Source organism: Poecilia formosa, unplaced genomic scaffold (genome assembly GCF_000485575.1).
Source record: "Poecilia formosa unplaced genomic scaffold, Poecilia_formosa-5.1.2 Scaffold24, whole genome shotgun sequence".
Lineage (NCBI taxonomy): Eukaryota > Metazoa > Chordata > Actinopteri > Cyprinodontiformes > Poeciliidae > Poecilia > Poecilia formosa.
Window position 1 is genome coordinate 707,008 of NW_006799963.1, and position 23,136 is coordinate 730,143.

The following is a 23,136-nucleotide window of genomic DNA, read 5'->3' on the forward strand; positions in this document are numbered from 1 at the left end:
GATCTGAAACCGGGCTGAGAGTCGCAGAGTTTCTCACCGCTACTGGTCTCCACGCTGACCTGCAGGCCCAGGTTATGCACCGGACTCATCACCCACAGGTTGCTGGTCGCCGTGATGTCAAACTCCAGCCATCCTTCCTCAGCGGCCCAAAGCCTCCGGGACTCCAGCAGGAACAGATCCGCCTCTCTAAGGCAAACAAAACAGCCAGAACTTATAAAAAACAGGCATCACACACACACAGGTGCAGTTAAGTTGAGTTGGAGTAAAACTGTCTTACTCAGTTTATTATTGGCCAAGGAGTTTTTATAAGTTTCTGTATGTTTTTAAGGCTAAATCTCCCTTTAAAGAGTTTTTTTTTTTTAAAGACATCATGTATAATGTCTTGAGATCATGTATCATGACTCTTCAAATTTAAAGTTTAGCTCTATCAAAAACTAAAATTGTCATATTTGAGTTTTTGAAAAACATTTTTTTCACATGGAAAGCAAAAAAGAACCTAAATATTGGACACCACAAAAAAAAAAAAGTATTCCATTCAGATCTTTGAACGAATCGATATTAGCTGAAAAATCCCAGATAATTCTGGCGTAGGCCAGATTCTCTCCGCCACTCTCTGTGACTCATATATGCTAAAATCATTCACGATATTTTTTGTGTGCGAAGGAGTCGAGCGGACTGTGTCGAACGCGGGAAAGAAGTATCACTCGTTAATGAGAAGCGAGACGTAAGAAAAAGGCAGAGCGTGGATAATAAGAGGGCCCCGTCCTCCCGCCGTCCCATTAGAGACGGTAATAACACAGCCGAGGGCCCGTGGGACCGTCCTCCCAGAGACGACATCAAAGCTCCGCAGTCATCCAGGTGTTCGCAGAATGCCCCTGCAGTCATGACTCTGCAGCCCCGCTTTATTGGTCTGTAATGAGAGCGTTTCTGACAGCTTCGGCATGAAACCCCCTCCGCACGCAGCTGGGCCAGGACGCTGCGGCTTTGCACGCCGTCATGTGACAAAAAAAGATCTCCACCTGAGATCCAGTGAAACTTTTTATTACTGACTTCTTATACAAACTGGAACCTGTAATTAACTGAAGATTTATTTTTTATTTTTTCGGATTTGGGGTGAGTGATTGAACGTATCGGAATATTTTGTGGTTGTATTGTGATAACGACAGCGACAATAACAACTATTTATTGCTTATTTTTTTAGGTAATTGTGTGGTTGAGATCATATCCCCACAAACACACAACTGCTGATCTTGAAAACCATTTGCGTTTGTTATGCTTCTTTAGGACGGCAGTCGCATAAAGATGATCTGTATCGCTAAACTGCACACAGTAACTACTGCATTTAATCATACTTATTGCCATTTTCATTGTAGAGAAAATAGTAAATCTTACAATCCCAAAAATACAGACAGTTTTGGGGGGATTTAAAGCGGCATTTAATTGGAATTTATCACAGCGATAAATCGGAATTGATTACATGATAAGATATTCCTCATGAGAAATTATATACAATACAATAAATGTCCATCCCTAGTTTGAAACCGCTTCTTTAGACAGTTCTTGTTGGTTGCTTTGCTTATATTTATATGCAAAATAGAAGAATTTTCTGGTCCTTTACTAAAAAGGCATATTTGCAAAACTAATAAACCAAAATATGAGTGGAGTTTCTTGAAATATCAGTATTAATTTCATTTTTAAGACATTGCATAATTATTTTCAAAGATAACCATAAGTTAAGTGCTCTATGATTGGTAATAAAATAAAATAGTAAAAAAAAAAAAATGCTGATTAGCAGTCAGCGGTTGGGAGTAGTCTGCCTTCTCTCATGTCAGCTCTGTCACATTTTTGGCATTGTAATCTCTCACATTCCTGGCCTGCTGCTCAAGAAGCCAATCGAATGAAAAGAACAAAGGGCGTCAAGCTAATTAAACACTCTATCATTACAGCTCAGAGCCAAAACAGGAGTCAGGGCCACGGGAAAAGTTAATAGGCTTCCTGCAGATTTTGCGATTGCAAAGTTACAGTTTAACATGTAAAATTAGGAGAGGGGAAAAAAAAGGTCCTTAAAGCTAAAGATCTTTTACTTTTAATTCACTTAGGCCCCTACTTGGTAACCCAACAACATCTTAAGAGAAAAAATGAATTCAAGAATGTGAAATTTAAGTAGTTGTCTGCTCAATTACCATGTTTTAACAATGAGTGGTAAGATCTAATTCTCCTTATGCAGATGTATGGGCCTTGCAGATTGAACACATTTAGCAGATATTGAGCGCTAAAGCCGCCCAGGTCAAGATGAATTACTACACCAATTCTCCATTGCCTAAGGGCCTGCTGAAGCGAAGCGACTGAGAATAACTTGAAGTATATCAGAAACTCTCTTTACGTTGTTTGTCATGGAGCAGACTTCCTGAAACACCAAACCAATTCAGAGACGCTGTTTATCTGCCCTGCAGAGGTAAGGTAAATGTTTGACGTGTATCAGCTGTGGTTATTTAGAAGATGGGACTCTTTTAAAGCTGAAGTTATTTCTGCAAGAAGGGGGGGAAGGGGTTTGCTCAGCTTTGCATTATAAACAAGGGATGAAGCGATGGACACCACACAGGAAAGCAGAACGCTGTTTCTAAGTTGCAGGAGTTTCACAGTAAAAATTCTGTTTCAGTAGCAAACTCCCATCTATCCTTTTTTTTTTGTAAAAACAAACTGCATCCCCTCTGGAAAATGTATCTATGGGTTTACAGTCTCTGCTGTTTTTCTGTGAACATCAAAGAGGATTGTTGGAGGACATTAGTGAGCAGCAGCATCACGAAGACCAAGGAACACGGCAGACATGCATGGGATGGTGTTGTTAAGAAGCTCAAAGAAGGGTTAGGCTACAAAACAACTTCCCAAGCTTCGAACATCTCACACAGCTCTGTTAAATCCATCATCCAAAAGCTGCAAACCCACCAACATGTGGCCATCAATCTACACTTTCGGATCGGACAACAAGAGAACCAGAGAAGCAGCCAAACGCCCCATTATAACCGTGGAGGAGCTCAGGTGTTATGGTCTGTTGACAGTACAGCTATTAGCACTCCGCAAATCTGGCCTTTATGGAAAAAAAGGGAAGCTATAGCTGAAACAAAACCACCAGTCTAATTTGACGTTTATACACTCCTTGTAGGGGACGCAGCAAACACCTTTTGGCCTCAATGTAAAAACTATGCGGCGGTATTAAAAAGCTCAAGGGATGCTACGACTTCTGCAAGGCGCTGAGAGTTTGTAAAAACATGTCTTTATTTCATGTAGGGCAGCTAACTAGTTTAACCATGAAATTCTGGAAGTTTCAGTAACCCTGACATGGGGAGATATGCATCACTTTTGAAAGAGCCAAGAGTAAAAGGCCTCTCGTGTGTGGCTCGTACCTGTCAGGGTGCTCCTTGACCACCTGGTAGACTTTGAGCATGAAGGTGTCGTTGCGAAACGCTTGGCTCACGCACTCCTTGTAAAGGCGGAACTCGGCTGCCGTGATGGCCTCGCCCTCTGGGATCTGCGACAGGTTGAACTTAAACTCCTTGTGGTGACGCCGCTGCGGAGAGAGCTCCCGGTCGTACTCCACTGCGGGAACAGGAAACAGAAATACAGGGGGGGAAAAGTCAACAAAACTGTAGTATACAACTAATACTCATCAGTTTTTTTTTGTAGCTTCACTCACAGTCCAGACATACGAGTCTACAAATAAAGACCAAAGTATATATTTACAAACAGGGATTTCCGTTTAAATATACAGCAGAGACTGATGAGCGGATATCCTTTTCGCAGACGCTGCTCTGAGGTCGACCACGGAAGTCTTTCATGCATGTAAAACATGTGATTTATACATGAACTCTAATAGGTTTTGAGGCTTCCACCGCCCCAAAAATAAATCCCTGTTATCATCAGTTCAAAGTGATTTTTTTTTTTCTTCTTTTCTCTCTCAGCACCGGCAAAGTCGGAGACATCTTACAACCACTTCTGACAATGTGTAGAGGACAAAACCTCTCCCTGCTGTGCTTCTAATAGCAATATAGGCTATAATGATACCGTGCGCCAAGAGGAGTAGGTTCTTTTCACAGTTGGATGCCTTAATCCCACTTGAGAGACTGGACGGTTTACATAGGAAGGAAGAAATCAGAGTAAAAAAAAAAAAAAAAAAAAAAAAAAAAAAACCCGGGCCTGCTGCATGCATTTCTTGTTTACAGAAGGAGCTGGAAAAAGGTAAAAACCTTCACAAAGTTATTCCCTCAGAACCTAAAACCCACATTAGCAGGCTTTTGACTGAGGAGCTTCTCATACGTCTCCTCCTGCCAGAGACACCAACACGCTATCATCATCTCTAATCCAGCTTCCAATCAACGCAGAGACATTCAGTAATCTGCGGTCTCACCACAACCGACTTCAACTGCAGACTCACTCAGAACCGTTCCACCAACTCAGCTTTTCACCCAATAAAACTGGTTTCGAGCGGTTTCCGGATCTCACCCAGGGTCGCTGCTTTTGCGCGACACGGTTCAGCCACCTTTTCTCGGCGAGGCTGCGCGAAGAAATTGCACCACTCCGAAGCCTGGCGGGCTTGGTTTTTGTGCGACCGAGAGACTAAAAACAGTGGGAAACTACTCGCCCGGTCCTGCGTGAAACCAACATCATCTGTTTACCAGGAGCCGTAAAGCATCCTAATTAGATATAGCTGAAGTTCATTTCTTCAATGGAGGTTTCTGCGGCAGATTCTGTTGGCCAGACTGAGCAAACTACCACAGCTGCAAGCAATACTTAGGCAACATTAAAGCGCCTCGCGAAAGTATTCACAACGACGGAGCCTTTTCACATTTTCGCAAAGCGTGAACGTTGACGTATTTTTCTCGGGATTTCATGCATGCGCAGATCCAAAGCAGCACATGGGGACGTGTGATTTTATTGATACATTTTATTAATAATGATCTTAAAAGTATCACATGCAGTCACTTTGATATCCCTAAATAAACCCAGTTGGTCGTGAAACATACATGTAGCTATATCTCAGTTATGGCCCAAACATGCAGCCAAAACTTCAGTGGAATACTAAAAATAATACATTTTCAAACACCCTTTGCATCTTCACATCTCAAAGGATTATAATAATAATAATAATAATAATAGACTAGAGTTTAGATCAGTGCATTTCATGTCTTAGAATAAATCAATCAGAGTGAAAATCTAAAACAAACAGAGAATATGTGGTAATATTTAAAAATTAATGTTTAGAGATCCTTTGAAAAGAAAAGGGGGCAAAAATTACTAAATGCACAAAGGTTTTTCTCAGGCTTTGGGGAGTAAATATCCCAAAAATACATGAAATTGAAACACATTTGTGACATATTTTAAAGCTAATTTTCCAGAGTCATGTGCTACGTCACGTGTGAAACTCGAGGCCTGTGGGTCAATCCGGGCCTTCCATAATGATTTCTGTGACACCGCGGCGCTGTTGTGTTGGCTAATCACACAAAGTTATACTACTTGTGGTTATGATGTTATTAAATATGAAAAAAGTTCTGATATGCAAGCAGCCAACAGTTGCTGTCCCACCGTGGACATGGACAGACATCTGACCTGATCACAGTTTCACAGCACATCACGCCTTGGATAAGTTTACAGCTGAAACCTCAGTTTAATTTGCACTTCAGCCAAACGCTTTAAAGGTTTCTGGTCACTTTATGATGTGGAGACCCACCCTGTGTGAGCCGGTGACACGTTCTGGGAACAGAGCGTGTCACACAAGATAAAACTGGGCAAATGTGAGAACACTGGAACCAGTCAGGCTTTCACAGAAGTGCCAGCCCCGCCTTGGACCCACACCCAGGAAGGTCAACGCTCCCCACCTCCCCCACCCTCCCCCTCCTCTCCCCAGGCACTTCCAGCTCTCGTGAACCCGAGCGAGGAGCCGAAGACGCGTCAGTCAAAAACGCTCATGCATAATGCAACCCTGCGTTGCTAAAAAACTCGGTCAAAACAAATTTTCATCACCGAAGCATCTCGGTTTACGGCTGCCTCTCCGTCTCTCTGCGGCGCAGGAAACCACCAGTTGAGAATGAGATGTTATTCGCATCAGCGTCACTGAGACTTCTATCAGATGTGACAGTGATCGTTTCATCATCTTCCTCCAAAAGCTGCCCACACACACACACACGCACACACACACGCACACAGCAGCGACTGTGTGCGATAACAGCTCGGCTCTTGTGTTGACGGGTAGATCGATCCACTAAGCCTGTGTGTGGAGGCCTCAATCAGAGGTCAGGCCACGCAGAATGACTTTACAAGACTCGCTGTGCACCTCTGGGCTCGAACACAAACACACTGAAATTTTATACTGCGCCATTTAACATTCTAGTGATTTTCTGGCTAAAAAACTTTTGATAAGCTAGATAGGGTTGTGAGAGGAGTTTTTTTTTTTTTTCCCTCGCCATTCAAGCGTATGTGATCACTGTTAACTGGAAAAATAAAGAAAAAACCCCTGATGTAAACGTAAAAAAAATAAAATAAATATTAGCAAGAGCTGATTTAATGAGTTCACAAAGAAAAAGTGCTGTGGTGCCACCACTGTTAGTCAGCTGGCTGAAAGAAGGAGACTATGTCTCTTCAAGCACAAATTTGTGCTTGAAGACGAAAAAGGCTGGGTTCTGGGACATTGTACGGCCCAGTATTTTAGCACTCAAGGCCAAAGTAGCATTAATAGCGTTTTAAACCTCAACACTTACTCTTAGTAAGTTAACATCTTTTAAACCCAGAGCTAACAAACTACAAGACAGTCATACATCATTTATAAGATATGACATATATAAGAAATTTCACTTTGTATTTTAACGTCTAAAAATTGGGCCTCTGTCTCTTTAAAAACTCCTTTTTCTGAACCTCCGCCTTCAGGAAGTCATCACAACATGGCTCCTCTATTAGCCCTTTAGCAACGTTTTTATCAGCGTTGCACTGAGGAGCAACTCCCATAATGAGCTGAATAGGTGGGAAATTAAAGGATTTCCTAAACATGCATGAAGGAATCAAAGCACCATATTATAACATGATGTAAAGCTCAAAAAAGTCGATTTCACATATTACTGCCCCTTTAAGCAGAAAGATTAAAGGGAAATGAAATATTTTTAAAAAATCTCTACATCTGTCATTAACATAAAGTCTGTCTATAATTGTTTCTCTCATTATTTGACAGATTTATTTTGATTTTTTCCCATAATGTCACGCAAGGAACCAGTGTGTTTGAGATGTTGTCTTAAAACACAGACAATGACATCACACTTTAGGACTTCCCAAATTATTTAAAGGAATTGTAATTTTACCGTCAGAAGACGTTTGAGTTTGTAGAAAGTGATAGAAAAATGCTTACGTTACTGTTTTATCATTATAATTATTATTACTTATCCAGTACAGTGTAAGTTAACATCAGGTTTCAACTGGATTTGGGAAAGTCCTCTGTAGAAAGTGTGTGAAAGAACGACAAGCAAGAGGGAGACTGAATACCGCACTACAACACGCCGAACGATTAAGAACCAATCAGGGAAAAGCAAATGTTTGGACTTCAGTAACAAATAAATGAAACATGATTTCCCTCACAAAGACAAACAGAAGCCAAGCACAAGGAAACTGAGTCTTTATGATCCTCTAATGAAGATGCTCTGAGAGTTGCTTCGAATTTCCTGAACAATTCAGCAAATTTTCTGGTAGCTGCAGAGAAATAGCTCTGAGAGCCTCTCTGCAAGGGGAAAACACTTTTCCCCTGGATGAAAAACGCGTCCGCAGATTTCATTAGGCTTTAATGAAATTCACAGGACGCGTTCCTTTAACGATTATTTTCCACCAAACCCAAACGAAGCCTCCAGGCAACTCGAGCTCACTAAACAACTCAGCGGGGCCCCGCTCATCAATCAATCAATCATTTTTGTAAATTTCGGAAAGGGGAGTCGTTCTCGGCGGCCGCACAATTAAAACTATGAAATACAGACACAGGCCGAGTCTCCCGTCTCACATTATGGTGGGTTTTTATCACTGCAGCCCTGTGTGAAGCAGCCTGGGAGCCGCAGCCTTCCTGGATAAGTAGCATTCCAGCTGCTTCTCCGCCTTCTCAGCTTGAATTTCGATTAAAATCCACCGAGGGTTCGCATTTAAAATCAAAAGGAAGTCTTCACACGGTGCGCGCGGGGAGCGTAACCTCTGCGCTAATCCACCGTGACGTGAGCTTTGAGACAGAAACACACACAAGGAAGAAGGGGATGTAGGTTTTTAGGATGAACCAGGGAGGAGGTCGCCGGAATAAACCGAACAGAGAAACTGTCCCCGTTTGTAAAAACACGAATTACAGAGTTCAGCGACTCACTTAAATATTTTTGCCTTTCACTTTCATTGCCGTGAAGGCACAAAGTGCCAGTCAGACCAACCATGAAACCTGACAGCATCAGGGGAATTTTATGATTCACCCGGGCATGGTGGGTGATATCATCGGCTACGAGAAGCAGCGCGACCTACAGGAAGGAAAAACAAGCCAAAAGGAAAATGAGTAAGGAAAGGAAAGCGGACCGAGACGATGGCTGTCTGATAAGAACGACAGAAAAAGGGACAAAACGCATAAAGTTCTGGGGAACGAGAGTGCTGCAGACTGAGTCATGGGACAGAAGGGGGGGGATTGGAAGGGACAAACCGGGAGGAAGGAGAGGAAAGATTCGGCCTGGGCTGCGGCAGAAAAGAGGAGCGCAGGAGATAGCTGCTGACAGGAAGAGAGTGAGTTGGAGGATTTGCAGAGTCCCCTGGACATTTTGACAGTAGCTGTTCTCTCGTTTCCACCTGCGCAACATCTGGCTCTGCTGTCTGCTTCTGCTGCTGCTGTAGGTATCATGGCTACCCCCCCAACCCAAACACACACACACACACACACACAGAGAGAGAGAGAGAAAGGGTGAGTCTGATTAAACTTTGCTCTCATGTTTCCATATGGCTCCTTTTAACAACCTAAATTTTGATTTATTATTTGAAAATATTAGTGGTTTAAAAGGTCATTATAAGACATAATGCACAGATTTCTTTAAATAACAAATCCCACTGAGAAATCAGCAGAGAATGAGTGAATTTTTTTGTTTTTTACTTTTAACTAAAAACCCCACAAATGTGTTGTACACAAAATAACATGACGTAACCAACATACCACACACAGGTGCCAGGTCCAGTTTAAGACCAGGAGTTTTTCTACAAGAGAGCTTTGAAATATGAGATTTTAATGAAGCATGAAGATTATTACATGAGCACCTTGGGGGAAAAAAAACACAGTTTCATCAAGTTTCAATCAAAACTGTGTACTCTAAAGAAAAACCAACCTTAAGGAACACAAGTGTCTAAAAGTGCTTAAATAAGAGAAGAGTTCGCTACAATAAGCTAGATGCATTATTTACACAACTACAATCAGTTTAGCGCCAAAGTTTTAGATTATTCAAAGTTCAGACGTGGAAAAAGCAAGCAACAAAATATCAGCTGGTGACTGGAATTGGCCTGAACCCAAAAACTCTGATTCTTCTTACTGTTTTCCCGAATGCGCCAGTCGGTCCTATTGAGACATTTCTGCAACTTGTTCTGGATGAAAATGAGCAAAAGACCTCAGGAGCAAACAAAAAAAAGCTGCAAATTTACTCTGGTTTGTCCTTTTGTGCTTGTTGACAGCGTTTTGTAGAGTTAAGACCTTCCTTCAAGTAGTGACTGCCGACGAAGCAACTGGTCTAGCTATGATAATCGCCGATATGAAATACAAAACGCAGTTAAAAATGTTAATTTTGAAATCAATTTAACATATTAGTCTCCTGTTTTACACGAACTCCTTTCTCACATACAATGTCAAAATTTAAGGACCAAATAAAACAGGACGGCAAAATAAAATCAACCTAAATCCATTTCTTTCCTGAGGAGAAAGTAGAATTGGTTAAAATTAAGCACGTTGAGGCTTAAAATGCAGCGATCGGAAATCGTTGCAAAAATTGTGATTGATGCGTCGCAAAAATAAGTTACTAAGAGGAAATTAGGCAAGTGAAACTTTTGCCTAAGTCACCATCTGTAAAGTGAGAAGCCGTTTGGATGGAGAAGACGGAAGAAAATAAAATCCCCTCTTGAGTGAATGAAAGCCACAGCTTATAAAAAACATAATAAAAGTTATTCAATGAAAAATCTACCGCAGTGATGGAAAGCGGGGGGGAAAAAATCTACTGGCTGAAATACAGAAATTGAAAATGGAAAATATCAACTAGGCCCAATCAAAAATAACAAGATAGAAGCAGAAAAAAAATAAATCTGGAGAAAAACACTGGCCAGACCTCTCTGTGGTTAGTGGTCAGTTCATTTCTAATGGTGCTCAGCCAATTCCTCTGAAGGATAACTGAACATTGTACTGTAGTGTGTTATGATACACTACAATGCAACGTGATTAAAAACCATATAACTTGCTCTGTAATTTGTTTTGCCAACCTAGGCTAACTATGTTCCAAAGTTAAAAACGTGCATAATGGGATTTCCTGAATCGTATAATTTGAACTCAAACAATAGTCTCTCCATCACAGACGCGCTCGTGAGTGATTCCACACGGACTTTCTCCAAATGACAGGGAAAAAAACCTGCAGACCCAATATGTTTGACTTGGATGCACAAAGATCCTGGTTAAACAGTACGGTGCCAGCCGCATCCAGTGGGACCCCTGGTGAAGATGTTTCACAATAATGGCTTCTGCAGTGGCTTCCTGAGGCACTCTGCCACTGAAAGTTTGAAAAATGTCAGCCTTTTAATTTCAACACATTTATTTAGTGAGAGGAAAAATGAAAAATGAAGTTTTGCCTAATAGAAACATCATGCGAGTAGATTTTAGATAGTTCTCCAAGTGATTTCGACATCTTTCTATTAAAGCTGCAGTAGGTAACCTTTATAAAAATGTTTTATGTTGTTAAAACTGCAAGTACGGCCTGACAGAGTAATATGAGAGAGATAATCTGTGACAAAAATTAAGCTCCTCTCTACTGCCATCTGCAGAAATACACCACTCCAGGTCTGAAACAACCAATCAGAGCCAGGAGGCGGGTCTTAGCGCTGTCAATCACACTGCTCACACCTTTCCCCACCCAGCACGTAGAAGTTCAAAATTACTGGTTTGCTACAGCTGTGCTAATTTGCGGAGAAACAGTGCAACGTTATATAAAAAAAAATGTACAAAAAAAAAAACGTAATTTTATACAAGTTACATACTTACATAAAAATAAGTGAGGTTAAAGTCTATAGTTTTAACCTTGACGCTATAGACTATAATATCTAGGTTTTTCTCTATTAAAATAGATTGACGTAGTTGCATGTTATTTTCTAAGGTTGCTGAGGTCTTTTATTACACCTGTCAGTTTAAATTACTTGTAACTGTGCATTTTCATCCTCACACACCAGCAGACATGCAAAGGCTAATTCACGTCAGCTTCGGTACCACACTACATGCAAATGAGAAGAGACAGCTTTGTGCCACGAGTCATTTTTACAGATTAATGGTAGAATATTTAAAAGTCCTTTCATACCTGGAGTCACCTGATGCTAGTCGGTGGCCCCAGCTGGTCATTGGGTTTCACTGCCTCTGAATATAAGCTTTCATTTTAAAGGAAAGCTTATCCCATAATGCATGTATGGAAAACCAGGGGTGTATTGTGTCTCTTTGTCTTCGTCCAACACAAGAAAAGATCCTTACATATGGTTTAGTGAAACGCATGAAGCAAAAGTTTTACACTAAATCCCTGATTCCACACAATGAATATTGGCAACAAATTAAGTATCAATCTGTAGAGTGGGAATTCAAACCAGCTAAGTGTTTTTTACTTTACGATTCAGCCACAAACATCATGCATTTTAATGTGATTTCATATAGCTGACCTACACAAAGTAGAGCATAATGGTGAAGTGAAAGGAAAAGGATGCATGTCAGTTTTAATGTTTTACAAACAATTTGAAAAGTTTGCCCTGAGTTTGTTTTCATTCCCTCTGAAGAATGAAAAATCTTCTACAAGCATTCGATATCTAGAAAATAAAATGACAGTTTTGTTGGCGAGCTTCTGTGAAGATCAAGCTTCAAGCCTTGCCACAGATTCTTGATTGGATTTAGGTCTGGACTTTGACTGGGCCACTCGAATTAAGTGACTGATTGAAATCCTCCTGTTGTAGTTTTTGCTACTCATGTTTGCTGAATCATGGCTGATGGTGGACAAATGGAGCTAATAATATGTTACTAATAAGACATATAATTTTTCTTCTTAAACATAATTTTTTAACCAACCAGCACATCACATGTAAGGCTTTAGAAAGATAATATCCACTATTCATCTATTCTCTACAAATACATTGATGTTTGTCACAGTATCAAGACAAATAGAGGAAGAGTCAAGAGGTATGAAATCTTTACAGAAGGTATGAATAATCCAACAAGTCTTTGCTTTCGATTAAAATCAGCATTTTGCTGTTTCCTATTACAAAGCATCGCGGTAAAGAAGAGACCGAACTGAAACCAGATGAAAGATTCAAATGAGAATTTTCAAAAAAGATTAAGTTTTGAAAAACACCCTTTAATTACATTTTTGCACACCAAGAACCTGTCAGCACTCCTAAAGGCTTTGCAGATGGCTAACCCAATAAAATATGCGATGGATGTCCAAGGCATGAGAAGAATCCATCTGTGTTTATGTAATTACAGCCCATAATCTGTCTGGTTTTTCTCTCCGACTTCATGGTTTCCGAGGAGAGGTCAGATATGTCCATGTCCTCCGTCCCTTGGTTATTCCTCCAAAGTCTCATCTAATTAATGGTTTGGCCCATCAGCCCGTGTTGCTCTGGAAACTTTTGAAAGTCGACACGTTCGCAACTCTTCGGCAATCCCCGCTATTTTCAATAAAAAGGGAAAACATCCCATGAACTGGTAATCGTTGTGGTGTAAACATCAGTCTTTCTGAGGAGGCCAAAACCATATTTCATGTCTTAAACTCTTTAACCTTTGGCACGGATGCAGCTTGAGGCAACTCTTGATCTCTTTTCAATATATCCACTCTGCTGCAGAGTTGGCACCACGCTCGGCCGGCTCAAGGAGCCGTCTGTATGTCGTGACGAGGAGCTCTTTGTACTCAGTCGGCCAGCAAAGCGGCTCCCGGGGTCGAGGGAAGGACGATGGGGTCGGAGGTCTGCTGGGAGCCGTCAAAGCTGGGAGCAACTTTGTATACGTGTGTGTGCACCTTTGGAGATCCATCCTGTGCTCTGATCTTCTCCCCTGACCCCGGATCAAAGCAGACACGCTGCACACCACGGGACCTTGCAAGGGCCACTGGCAGGGGCCCCCTCCCCGAGTTCATGTCCACACCATGCAAGCACACAAAATGCAGCTCACGTGTGCAGGAGAGGCGCCTGAACACACATGGGCACAGTCCGACCGGCGAAAACGAACCAAAGTCGCCAGTTGTGAGCAAAAGAAATAAAGTAAAACAAGTAGCAGGTTCTTACACTTGCATTCCCACCACAAATGTGCAAGCGATCTGAGGATCGAGGGCCAGACAGCAGCAGCATCCGTCCATGGCGAGGATATGAGGCAGCGAGTCCAGCCCATTACAGACTGTCAGGCCCCATTAGCAAACTGGGAAAAGGCAGCCAGCAGCTCTACGCCGCGTGTCCGGAGGAAATCTGTAGCGTGGCTTTAGCACGTTGCTGTTTACCACCAGGTTTAAGGAGCTCCTATCAGACGACTAGTAGGTGGTTGAGGCTCAGTGGAGCACATGGCTGGAGTAACAATGTGCAACAATTTGTTTCCATATTATATATATATATACATATATATATATATATATATATATATATATATATATATATATATATATATATAAAAGACTTGGTATTTACAAATCGTAGGTTGAAGGTCAGAAGCAAATGTTTTTGTAGAAATATACAGAATTGCCTGATAAATAAGAAATAACAGCAAGAGATCAATGTTTTGAGTCTCATGTGTTTCTGCTTCAGCCATCTTGTTGCAAATAGTTTTAATTGAAAAACAAAATGGTCAGATACTTATCCAGTCTCCAACTAGCATTTTCAACACCCTGAGTCTCACCATTGACCCCAACTATGATCACCTAGTAATACTCTCATTTGTGGCAAGCAGACATATATTCTTTAGCTCTGTTGTCGGAGGCAAAAGCACTGGAAGTGGTCATCTGGTGGCAAATTTGATATCAGAGCCTACTTGTAATGTTTACACAATGACAAGTTGGGCTTCATTTACTCAACATATGAAGAGCTTTCAAAACTGAAGCTTCTTTGAAAGTCAGCAAATAAAGACGATGCTCCGCTCACGTATATAGAACCTTTCAGGATGTTCTTATTAGACGTTCTTACATTGAGACTTGATGGAGAAGGAAGTGAAACCGGACTCACGGTGTGCTAATGCCATGTCATTTGCTTCAGTGAATTAATCGGCTCATGCAGATTTGGAACAAGACGCCCAGCAACTGGATTAGGCTGCGAAACGTTTCCAAATCGCAGCACAAGCTAACAAAAGGCTCCGAGATCTGATTAAATCAGGCTGCACACACAGACAGAAATCCATCGACAGTCCTGGATATCCAGCCTGCTCCTCATCCATTACCTCCCACAGGTTACTGTATATAATGATCTCACTGGACAGGCATCCCCACAAACAATGGCCCCATTTGAACCATATAATCACATTTTTCTACAGTCATCGTCTTCCATATAACCCCTGAAAAACCAGTTTTTTTTTGTTTTTTTTTAAACAGCCTACCCCCAAAAAACCGCAGCACATAATCTCAGGCCAATAACACAGACAAACACACATACATCTGCAGGCTCAGAGTGTTTGATTTTTGTTCCCACTCTCCCACTCCATCACCACTGTGCTGCATTCCATGCTGGATGATAAAATGAGGTTTGGATACACATCTATCTTTTGTCATTTCGAGATCTTCGGCTGCAGCTTAATGTGTGTGGGTTCGTGCGTTTGCGCGCGCCTGTATGTGTGTGTGCCTAAGCTCGAGGGGAGGAGGATAATTCGCTGTAATTGCTCCATTGCTGGGACTTTGCTAACAGATAGATATCCAAGGTATGGCTGTTGGACTGCGTAGTATCAGCATTTTCCATCAACGCACTGACAGCCGCATGCTAGCAGTCTCAGACCCAGCTCTCTGTTGGCTTTCCAGATGGCCTCCAGTTAGCTGGATGTGTCATACCTGTGTGTCAATAGGAGATTTGATTCCATCTCTCCAGCCGCCATTACTCAGGATTAAGACGTGGACCCCCAAACTCAGACGCTGCGGGCATTTAAGGAGTATTAGAAAGTCTGTTTTTCTGACTAATCCGCTGTTCGCAAGAGTGATGATCAGATTACAGCAGGAACTCTGGTCCAAACATTTATCTCTAAATGTTTGCAGCCCTTGAGTGGCCACCGTCGGAGCAGTGCGATCCAGGAGCACCTAGACGCATTGAATACTTTAGTACGTTTTTATATTCTTATGAAGTCAGAAGAAAACAAAAAAAAGGTCAACGGGAATAATTTATGACTGTTGACAGAATGATATAAATAAGGGTTTAGATCTTCTGACAGGTTGCTTATTTTGGGAAAAATTGTAATTGAATTTTAAAGCTCAAGACAACAATGAAACCGATTAAGAGTTAAAGAATATACTGACAAAGCTCACCAGCTGGTATAAATATGCTAATATGATTTCATTCACTCAGTCACTTTAAACATCTACAACGTGGAAAGTAATGATCAAATGAAAACTTAAACACCTGAAACACTGAGTACACCTTTAAATCTAGAAACATAATCAATGAAACGTTAATCTGATGTTTAACGGTGGCGCTTGACAAAATGTAACGTTTCAATTGTTCTATGAGTTTGTATTTTTGCTTTTTTATGATGTAAAGCACTTTTGAAACGCCTGGTAGCTGAAATGTGCTAAACAAATAAAATTTGATTTGACTTGGAAAAAAAGAAGAATTTTGATCTCATGACAGGATTTAGTTGATCAACTTTGATCTACTGTAAAATCAGAGAACACCTATTCATATTTTACTACCCGTTTCATGGACAGAAACGGTCACCAGCATTAAATATGAAATCGGTTACAACAGCGGTGGTTTGACTTCAACCCCCCTGTGTTGTCTTGATCCATTCAGAAAGGCGACGTCTGAGACAGGGTTTGAAACACTGTTGTTTCCAAACAACACACGACCACAATGTGAATCAAGACAGCAGAATGTAGAAAACTACCTAAATTGGGGTCACTTTAAAAATACTTGTTGTTCATATGTATATCTTGGTAAAAAAAAAAAAGAAAAAATAAAGGTGGCGCTAAATTCTCTACATTCAGATGCAGTTGAGTCCAAAGTCCCTCGTGACATTTGTTTATGTCATTAGTGAAATAAAATTATCACATTGTCGCACTTCAGCAAACTAGAAAGAAGGACAGTCGGGGAGATTGAACAGCAGCTGATGACATGTGGGGTTCCCGACTCAGGCGTAAAACGAAACCCTATAAACCCATTGGATAGGAAATATGGATTTGGAAAACCGCATATTGAAATTGCACCTTTGAAACTTTGCTGCAGCACACGGCTGAAGTTGGGGTTGAGGAATTTCAGGAGACTGACGAGAAATCTGTGTGTGCAAACGGCAGAAGAAACCATGGGAATTTATGCAGCCACATGTAAACTTTACACGCATGTCTACAATCCCACCAGAGCATCTGCGTCCGTTTGAACATTAGGTCTAAATGGTCACAGACAAACACTCATCAATATTAATGGCCAGTTGCGATTCTCTTCTCCCCGAAGCCCCTGTAAAAACAATAGCTCGTTTTACCGGACACCGCTCCGAGCCAACGAGCTGTCGACAAAAGACGATGCAACATCTTTCTCACATTTATGAGGAAATTCCATGAAATCAGGACAGAAATGAGCTGGAAAACAAACAGCGTCGATTTCCCACTCAAACTTTATGGGACGTTAATAAAAATGTAATTGTATAAAACTGCGGAGCAGCTGTAGTAACAACTTCTGGTCAGGATGATGGTGGTCCTGCGGTGCAGCTCAACCCGGAGCCCAGGCCTCGCCGCAGAAGATCTGATCCCGATGACAGCAGAGCCATATGTCGTTCGGTGGTGGGAGGGAAGAATCGATAGGCGGAATGGGCGAAGTTGAGCTAAAACACAAATTAACGTTACAATCCTCTCTGAACGTAGGCTGAACATTCCTGCATGTTACTGTGGTCGTCATATATTCAGCTGCAGCAGCAGATTTGCAGAAAACCAAACTTTGTTTTTGTCTGACCAAAACAAACTAAGCCAACCACTGTACTAATAACAAATGGACAGACGGACGGAAGGACAGAGAGAGGGCCAGATGGCTCTGTGACAAACAGCCAATGAGAATAAAATCTCAAAAATATATATATATTTTTTTCAAATCCTGTTTTCCTTCCCTTGCATATCCAAACCTGGAATATCTTAATTCAATTTCCACAGCTTTTTGAAAAGACGCACCACTTAGAGTTGGACAGACGAGTTTCATTGATGACGGGTGCTTTGTGTACTTCCACGACTGTCTCCTGTAAAATACAACTGAGCTACAAATCTGTCCGAGTCTTTCATGGACAGAGAGACTTTGAGATGTTTGTGGACAGAATGAAGTCTCCAAAAGCAGTCGAACCAACGCTCCTTGGAAATTCGGCGACAATGCCAACAGGCAGCCCGGTCGATCCAAGTGGATCTCCGTCGCTGCCACTCGATTACGACTACCTAAAACCTTTCAAGCGGGATTACGATCACAGGATTCCCTCAGGCCATCTTTCACCATGAACAGAGAGGCACTGTTGGGGTTTTTCCAGGTACCAACCCTGGGTTTGAATTTTTCCAGACACAAGATATTCATGAAAACATAGAAACGATGAACTGAAAAAAAAAAAATCCCCGCTTTTATTGACTTGACTTATGGAAGACTCGCACAGAGACAAGTTTGTGTTCTAGTCATCTCGTAAAGTGTGGCGTACATATTTCCTATTTTCCTATTTTCATGTTGATTGATGGGCGAGCCGTTTGTGGCCTGGTTGTCCATGCGTGCCGACGATGAGCGTCTGAGGGACAGGCTCCACAGAGGCCTGCTTTAGCCGTTACTGGCTGGTTATCGCCAGCAGGTGTGTGAGTGTGTGTGTGAGAGAGAGATAGAGAGAGAATCAGAGAGAGGCTGGTTTGGTCCTAGATTTAAAGGAGGAAGCCAGTGTCAGGGCTGAGAGATGAATTTCTCCTGAGGGATCGGATAAATAAGGAAAAAATATCTTTGAAAAAGGGAAACACAGCTGTTTCCAAAGGAGAAGTCAAAATAAAAGTGCCGTTACATTCCAGAGCCGCGAGGTACAGGGCCGGTTGGTTCTGTAAATGCCGTCTTTGCCTCTTCCTCCCCACAATACTGTTCCCGCAACCTCTCATAGTACATCCCCCCCCAATCTTCACCTCTGCATTTCTTTCCCCTCCACCCTCTCTGTCTTAAAGACAGACGGACCGAAGTGTGATTCCCTCTGGAAAGTCTGCGTTGACCACAACGCATTTCGGCGGCTTAGAGGCTGAGCATATGATCCACTGATAAATCACAGCGTGCTGGCTCCGCACTCCCCACTCATCCACCGCCCCCTTTCTAACCATCCCCCCTACCCCCGGGGTGACTTGCATGTAAGGCCGGCTGCTTGTTTTACACGTGGGCTCGGCTCCAAAAACAGCGACGGTAACCAGATACCTGGATATCCAAAAAGCAGGTGGGCCTCGAGGAAATCCAAGAGAAAAATAATCAAAGTTTCTAATAATACTTCTGTCTGCAGTGTCTGAGATGAAAGTGTAGAAACCTGCGGAATTTCGCCATACCATAAGATATTCCCAGAAAGCAAACGATGCACATCTGGACGGCCTTCTTAAACGGACGTAATGGGGAACTCGTCGTGGGAGCCGTCCCTGAAACCATCAGCTCCGACGCCCTGCAAAGCATTCATACGCTTTGACCTTTTCAGCACCACGCTTCCGACGCATTTTATCGGGATTTTATGCAAGACCAACACAAAGTATTGCAAATACAACCACCCCGTTCACTCTGACAGCCCTAAATAAAATCCATTTGCCTTCACAATTCACCTGAATGCAAATGGTAAGATTTAGTCACAGTATCCATGCGACTTTTATTTCAAAGGAGTCAGACAAGCAAAATGGCCACAAACACTGGAAAAACTCCCACTGCCATCTCCACAGTGAAGGACGGCAGTGGTGTAATCATGCTGTGGGGTTGCTTATGTTCAACAGGGAGAGGGAAGCTGATCTGGGTCGATGGCGATAAAAACCTGGTAGAAGCCGCAAGAAACCCGAAACCTGGACGTAGGTTTACCTTCCAGCACAACGGAAACCTTGAACATTCAACCAGAACCGCAATGAAAGTAGTTTGATCAAAGGATATTATTAATTTATTAGAATGGTCCCGACTTAAATCCAACAGAAGAACAAAGAAAGAGGCAGGGCTGGTAGAGACATTGTCCGAAACATCTGCAGCTCAAATTCAAGCAGAAGCGGTAGCTACAAAGCTCTGACTCGTGGTGCTAAAGGGATATCCGTTCCACAGTTATGCAGAATACTTGGTATTGCTTTATCACATGGAACCCAGAAAGTATACAAAGATGTTTGTTTGATCAACTTAATAGGGGAAAAAAAAAGTTAAAAAACCTTTGTGAAGCATTCTGCATGTTAATTTCAACTAAGAGGATAGATTTGATCAGAAAAGAGAAAAATACGGCAAAATGTTTCTTTAACAACAAGAGACGATACGTGTAATTACTTTGTTATGCGTTTTGTTTTAGAGAAACATGTTTCATAAATCCTGTCTTATTTTTTCGTTGTTGTTTTTGGGATAACGAAGAACTGATTTAGGCAACAATTGAAGTTGACACTGGAAACAGCAGCTAACGCTGAGAGACTTGAATACTGAACTAAAAATAATAATAAATCTTAGTTCACAGCAGCTTTCTGTGTTTCGGATGGACCCAGATCCCACTGAGGTCCTGTGGGGTGAAAGTGAGGAGTGGGACAGCGTTTCCTCAGACTCAGATCACTGAAGAACCTTTACACTAGAGCCACATTCACAAACATGGACCCCGAGATCCCCAAGATCCATAGTGGTAACTTGGGTTTAGAGGCGACTGGAATTGAACACAAATTTCCAATTGCAAGACAACAACTACTGAGGAGCAGTTGTTCAAACCACACGAGGTCTGGTGTTCCGTTTTTCAGAAAACATTTTTGTTCATACATTGTTTAATGAGTAAACTTAAATGTAAATGTGTATCTGCAAGATTAAAACACCTTTTCCAGACATGAACACAAAAAAAAAGTGATTGTACATCTATATGTCGACATCCCCATTAAAGGAGCTGAATATTTAATCGGGTGTCCTACATTTGTTTCATAAAACCGTAGCTCATGGCGGATATGCACCGCTCAGCATGTTGGCCATAGCGCTGCACGAAACAGAAACGAGAGACTTCCTCCTGGGACGAGATACATATTTGACCTTTGAACGCAGCCTGATAAGGTCTCTAGGAGACGGGCTGCTCGGAGGTGTGGAGAGCGTCCGTACGGTAGGAAGGACTGGGCAGAGTTTCCCCTGCACATCCTCAGCGATAAGATCCTTTTATCCAAACAGGCTCGTGGCACTGGGAGCAGACTCAGAGACATCAATGACTTGCCTTGGTTTAGGAGTCGGACCCAGACACACAACGCGCAATGAGACAGGAGTAAAGCAAACCAACTGCAGGAATGAAGGGCCGGTTGCACTCAGACAAGGAAAATGCATTCACACCCCTTCAACTTTCACATTTTGTCATGTCATAGCCACATCCTTTCATGTGTGACTTTATGTGCTAGACTCACACGAAGGAGTGAACAACTAGAAAAGTCAAAGAAACACTGTGTGGTTTTTAGAACATCAGTATTCAGCAGAATTATGTAGATCCACCTTTTTACAGCTGCAAATGTTTTTGGGGTGGGATGTCTTTACCAGCTCCCCGCATCCAAAGACTGATTTTTTTTCTCCTTCTCCTTCACTAGAGCTCAGTCAGACTGTATGGAAATCATCTTTAAACGTCAATTCTTGCCACACAAATTGGGTGTCGACTTTGACTGGGCCATTGAAATGCAAGGTTCTACTTTGGTCATAACCTTTCCACTGAAGCTCCGGCTGAATGTTTAGGGCTGCAGAAGATAAACGTCGCCACAGGATGATGTTGTTACCACAGTGTTTAATCGTGTGGATGCTGTGTTGAGGCAGTTATGCAAAGTGTTAGTTGTTGGCCACAAAAAAAGCTGGATTAGTGCACAACCACTAGTAGTATCTGCTAGTTTATTACAAGAAAAAGATCTCAGAACAACAATACTATAGTTTATTGTGATAATTACTGGGACAATTTATCGTCCAGCAAAAATTTGTTATGATGAGGCCTAGTGGGACCGTTACTGAACAGGACTGCATTGCCGATTGGGTAAATACTCAAAGCAGTTGCTTTCAACAACAACAACAACAAAAAAAAACACAAATTTATTGAAGGTTGCAGTTGCAGTGTGACAAAATGCATATGTTTAATGGTTGTGAATACTTTTACAAGGTATTTAGATACATTACTCGTCTTCATCCATTACGCCCTTCTTTTTGTTAACCTTCCTCCGTCCATCTGACTGTTTTCCTGTCGGTATCAGGCATGCTGCGGGTCAGCCTATGGCTCATAAATTTGTCAGAGGCGGCATTGCAGTGAAGGGCGGCTACTTGCTCCGGAGGGTCAGGAGCATTTGCACTCGTACGGTGTCTTTTTTTTTTTATTCTCGCTGCGGACCTCTTGCTTGTTGTTTCAGGCACGTCCTCTTCGAAGAGGCGGCCAGCTTGGGAGCATCGCGCGAGGCCGAAGGGTTCGCCTGTCTCCGAGTCTGATGAAGACTCCTTGAGGGAACGGCGTCGTCCAACAAACCTCTTCAACTTAATCGGCACAAACGTACACAACCACTATGAGCCACGCTTGTATTTGTCTTCTGGTGAGGACTTGACTGAGTAAGTGGCCACATTCATTTCCCAACCCTTGATCCTCTCCATGTGGGAAAACTCCACCCTGACATGCTGTAAAATAACTCTTGTTTTTCTACTTTGGGTTTCCATCGCTACTGTGTAAGGAGGCACAGCTTACGTTCTTGGAATCTGTTTTTTTATTTGAAAAAAATAAAAATAAAAAAATACTTAAAAAGATGCATTAAATAGATTTAGTGCCAATAATTACAGGTTAGTCTGTTGAGCTGTCCTCAGCAGAGCTTGCATGTATATTTTCTGGTAAATATTAAGTTACTTGGCTCAAATTTGCTCGTGCGACGCCATCCGCTACTGCCAACAGCATGTTCTGCTGCTGCAGTGTGCAGACCCAGCTGTTCATCTTGATGCCATGCACCTTTAAGAATTTGAAAACATGCTGATAAGCATCTAGAAAAGCCCGCAGCATGCTTCTTTGTCTTGGGATCTGCACTTCTGGCAGTCTTGATTTAACACCAACAAATCAAACGCGACGAGAACCTCCTCCAGATCAGATCCAGATTTTTTTTTTTTTTTAACAGATGATTTGTTGGCTTTGTGGGAAAAGATGATAAAGTTGTGACTTGAAAAAGCAAACTGAAAATGAGTGATCACCGCAAGGTGCAGCACTCAGACGTGATGCGTCAGATTAATGCATAAAGGGAGAAGACAATCAAGATAAAAAGTAGCACAATATTCACATACCATCATGTTAAACCTTCGAAAAGTATTTAGTAGTTAGAATTTTGAAGCTGAATGAAGCAGGCGCCTGGTTTTTACAAATAAAAGTCTGAAAAGTGTGGCATGCTTTTGTATTCAGTACACCCAACTCAAACACCAAAAAAAGAAAAAGCTTTAACTTCTAAAGAACATTTAAAACTAAGACCGGAAAACAGTTTAAATATCCAAAATAAAAAGAAACTAAAACAACAGTAATTAAAATGG

General features: G+C 41.9%; 1 protein-coding gene across 1 annotated transcript in view; it reads right to left on the reverse strand.

Moving 5' to 3' along the window:
• The window catches only part of LOC103135299 (bone morphogenetic protein 6-like), a 49,621-nt gene that overhangs the window by 14,397 nt on the left and 12,088 nt on the right, over positions 1 to 23,136 (reverse strand). The window contains exons 2-3 of the mRNA XM_007547951.2: positions 3,405 to 3,597; positions 38 to 186 (exon numbers count right to left, since the gene is read on the reverse strand). Coding sequence (XP_007548013.1) covers positions 38 to 186; positions 3,405 to 3,597 — 342 coding nt within the window. The remainder of the gene's footprint in view (positions 1 to 37; positions 187 to 3,404; positions 3,598 to 23,136) is intronic.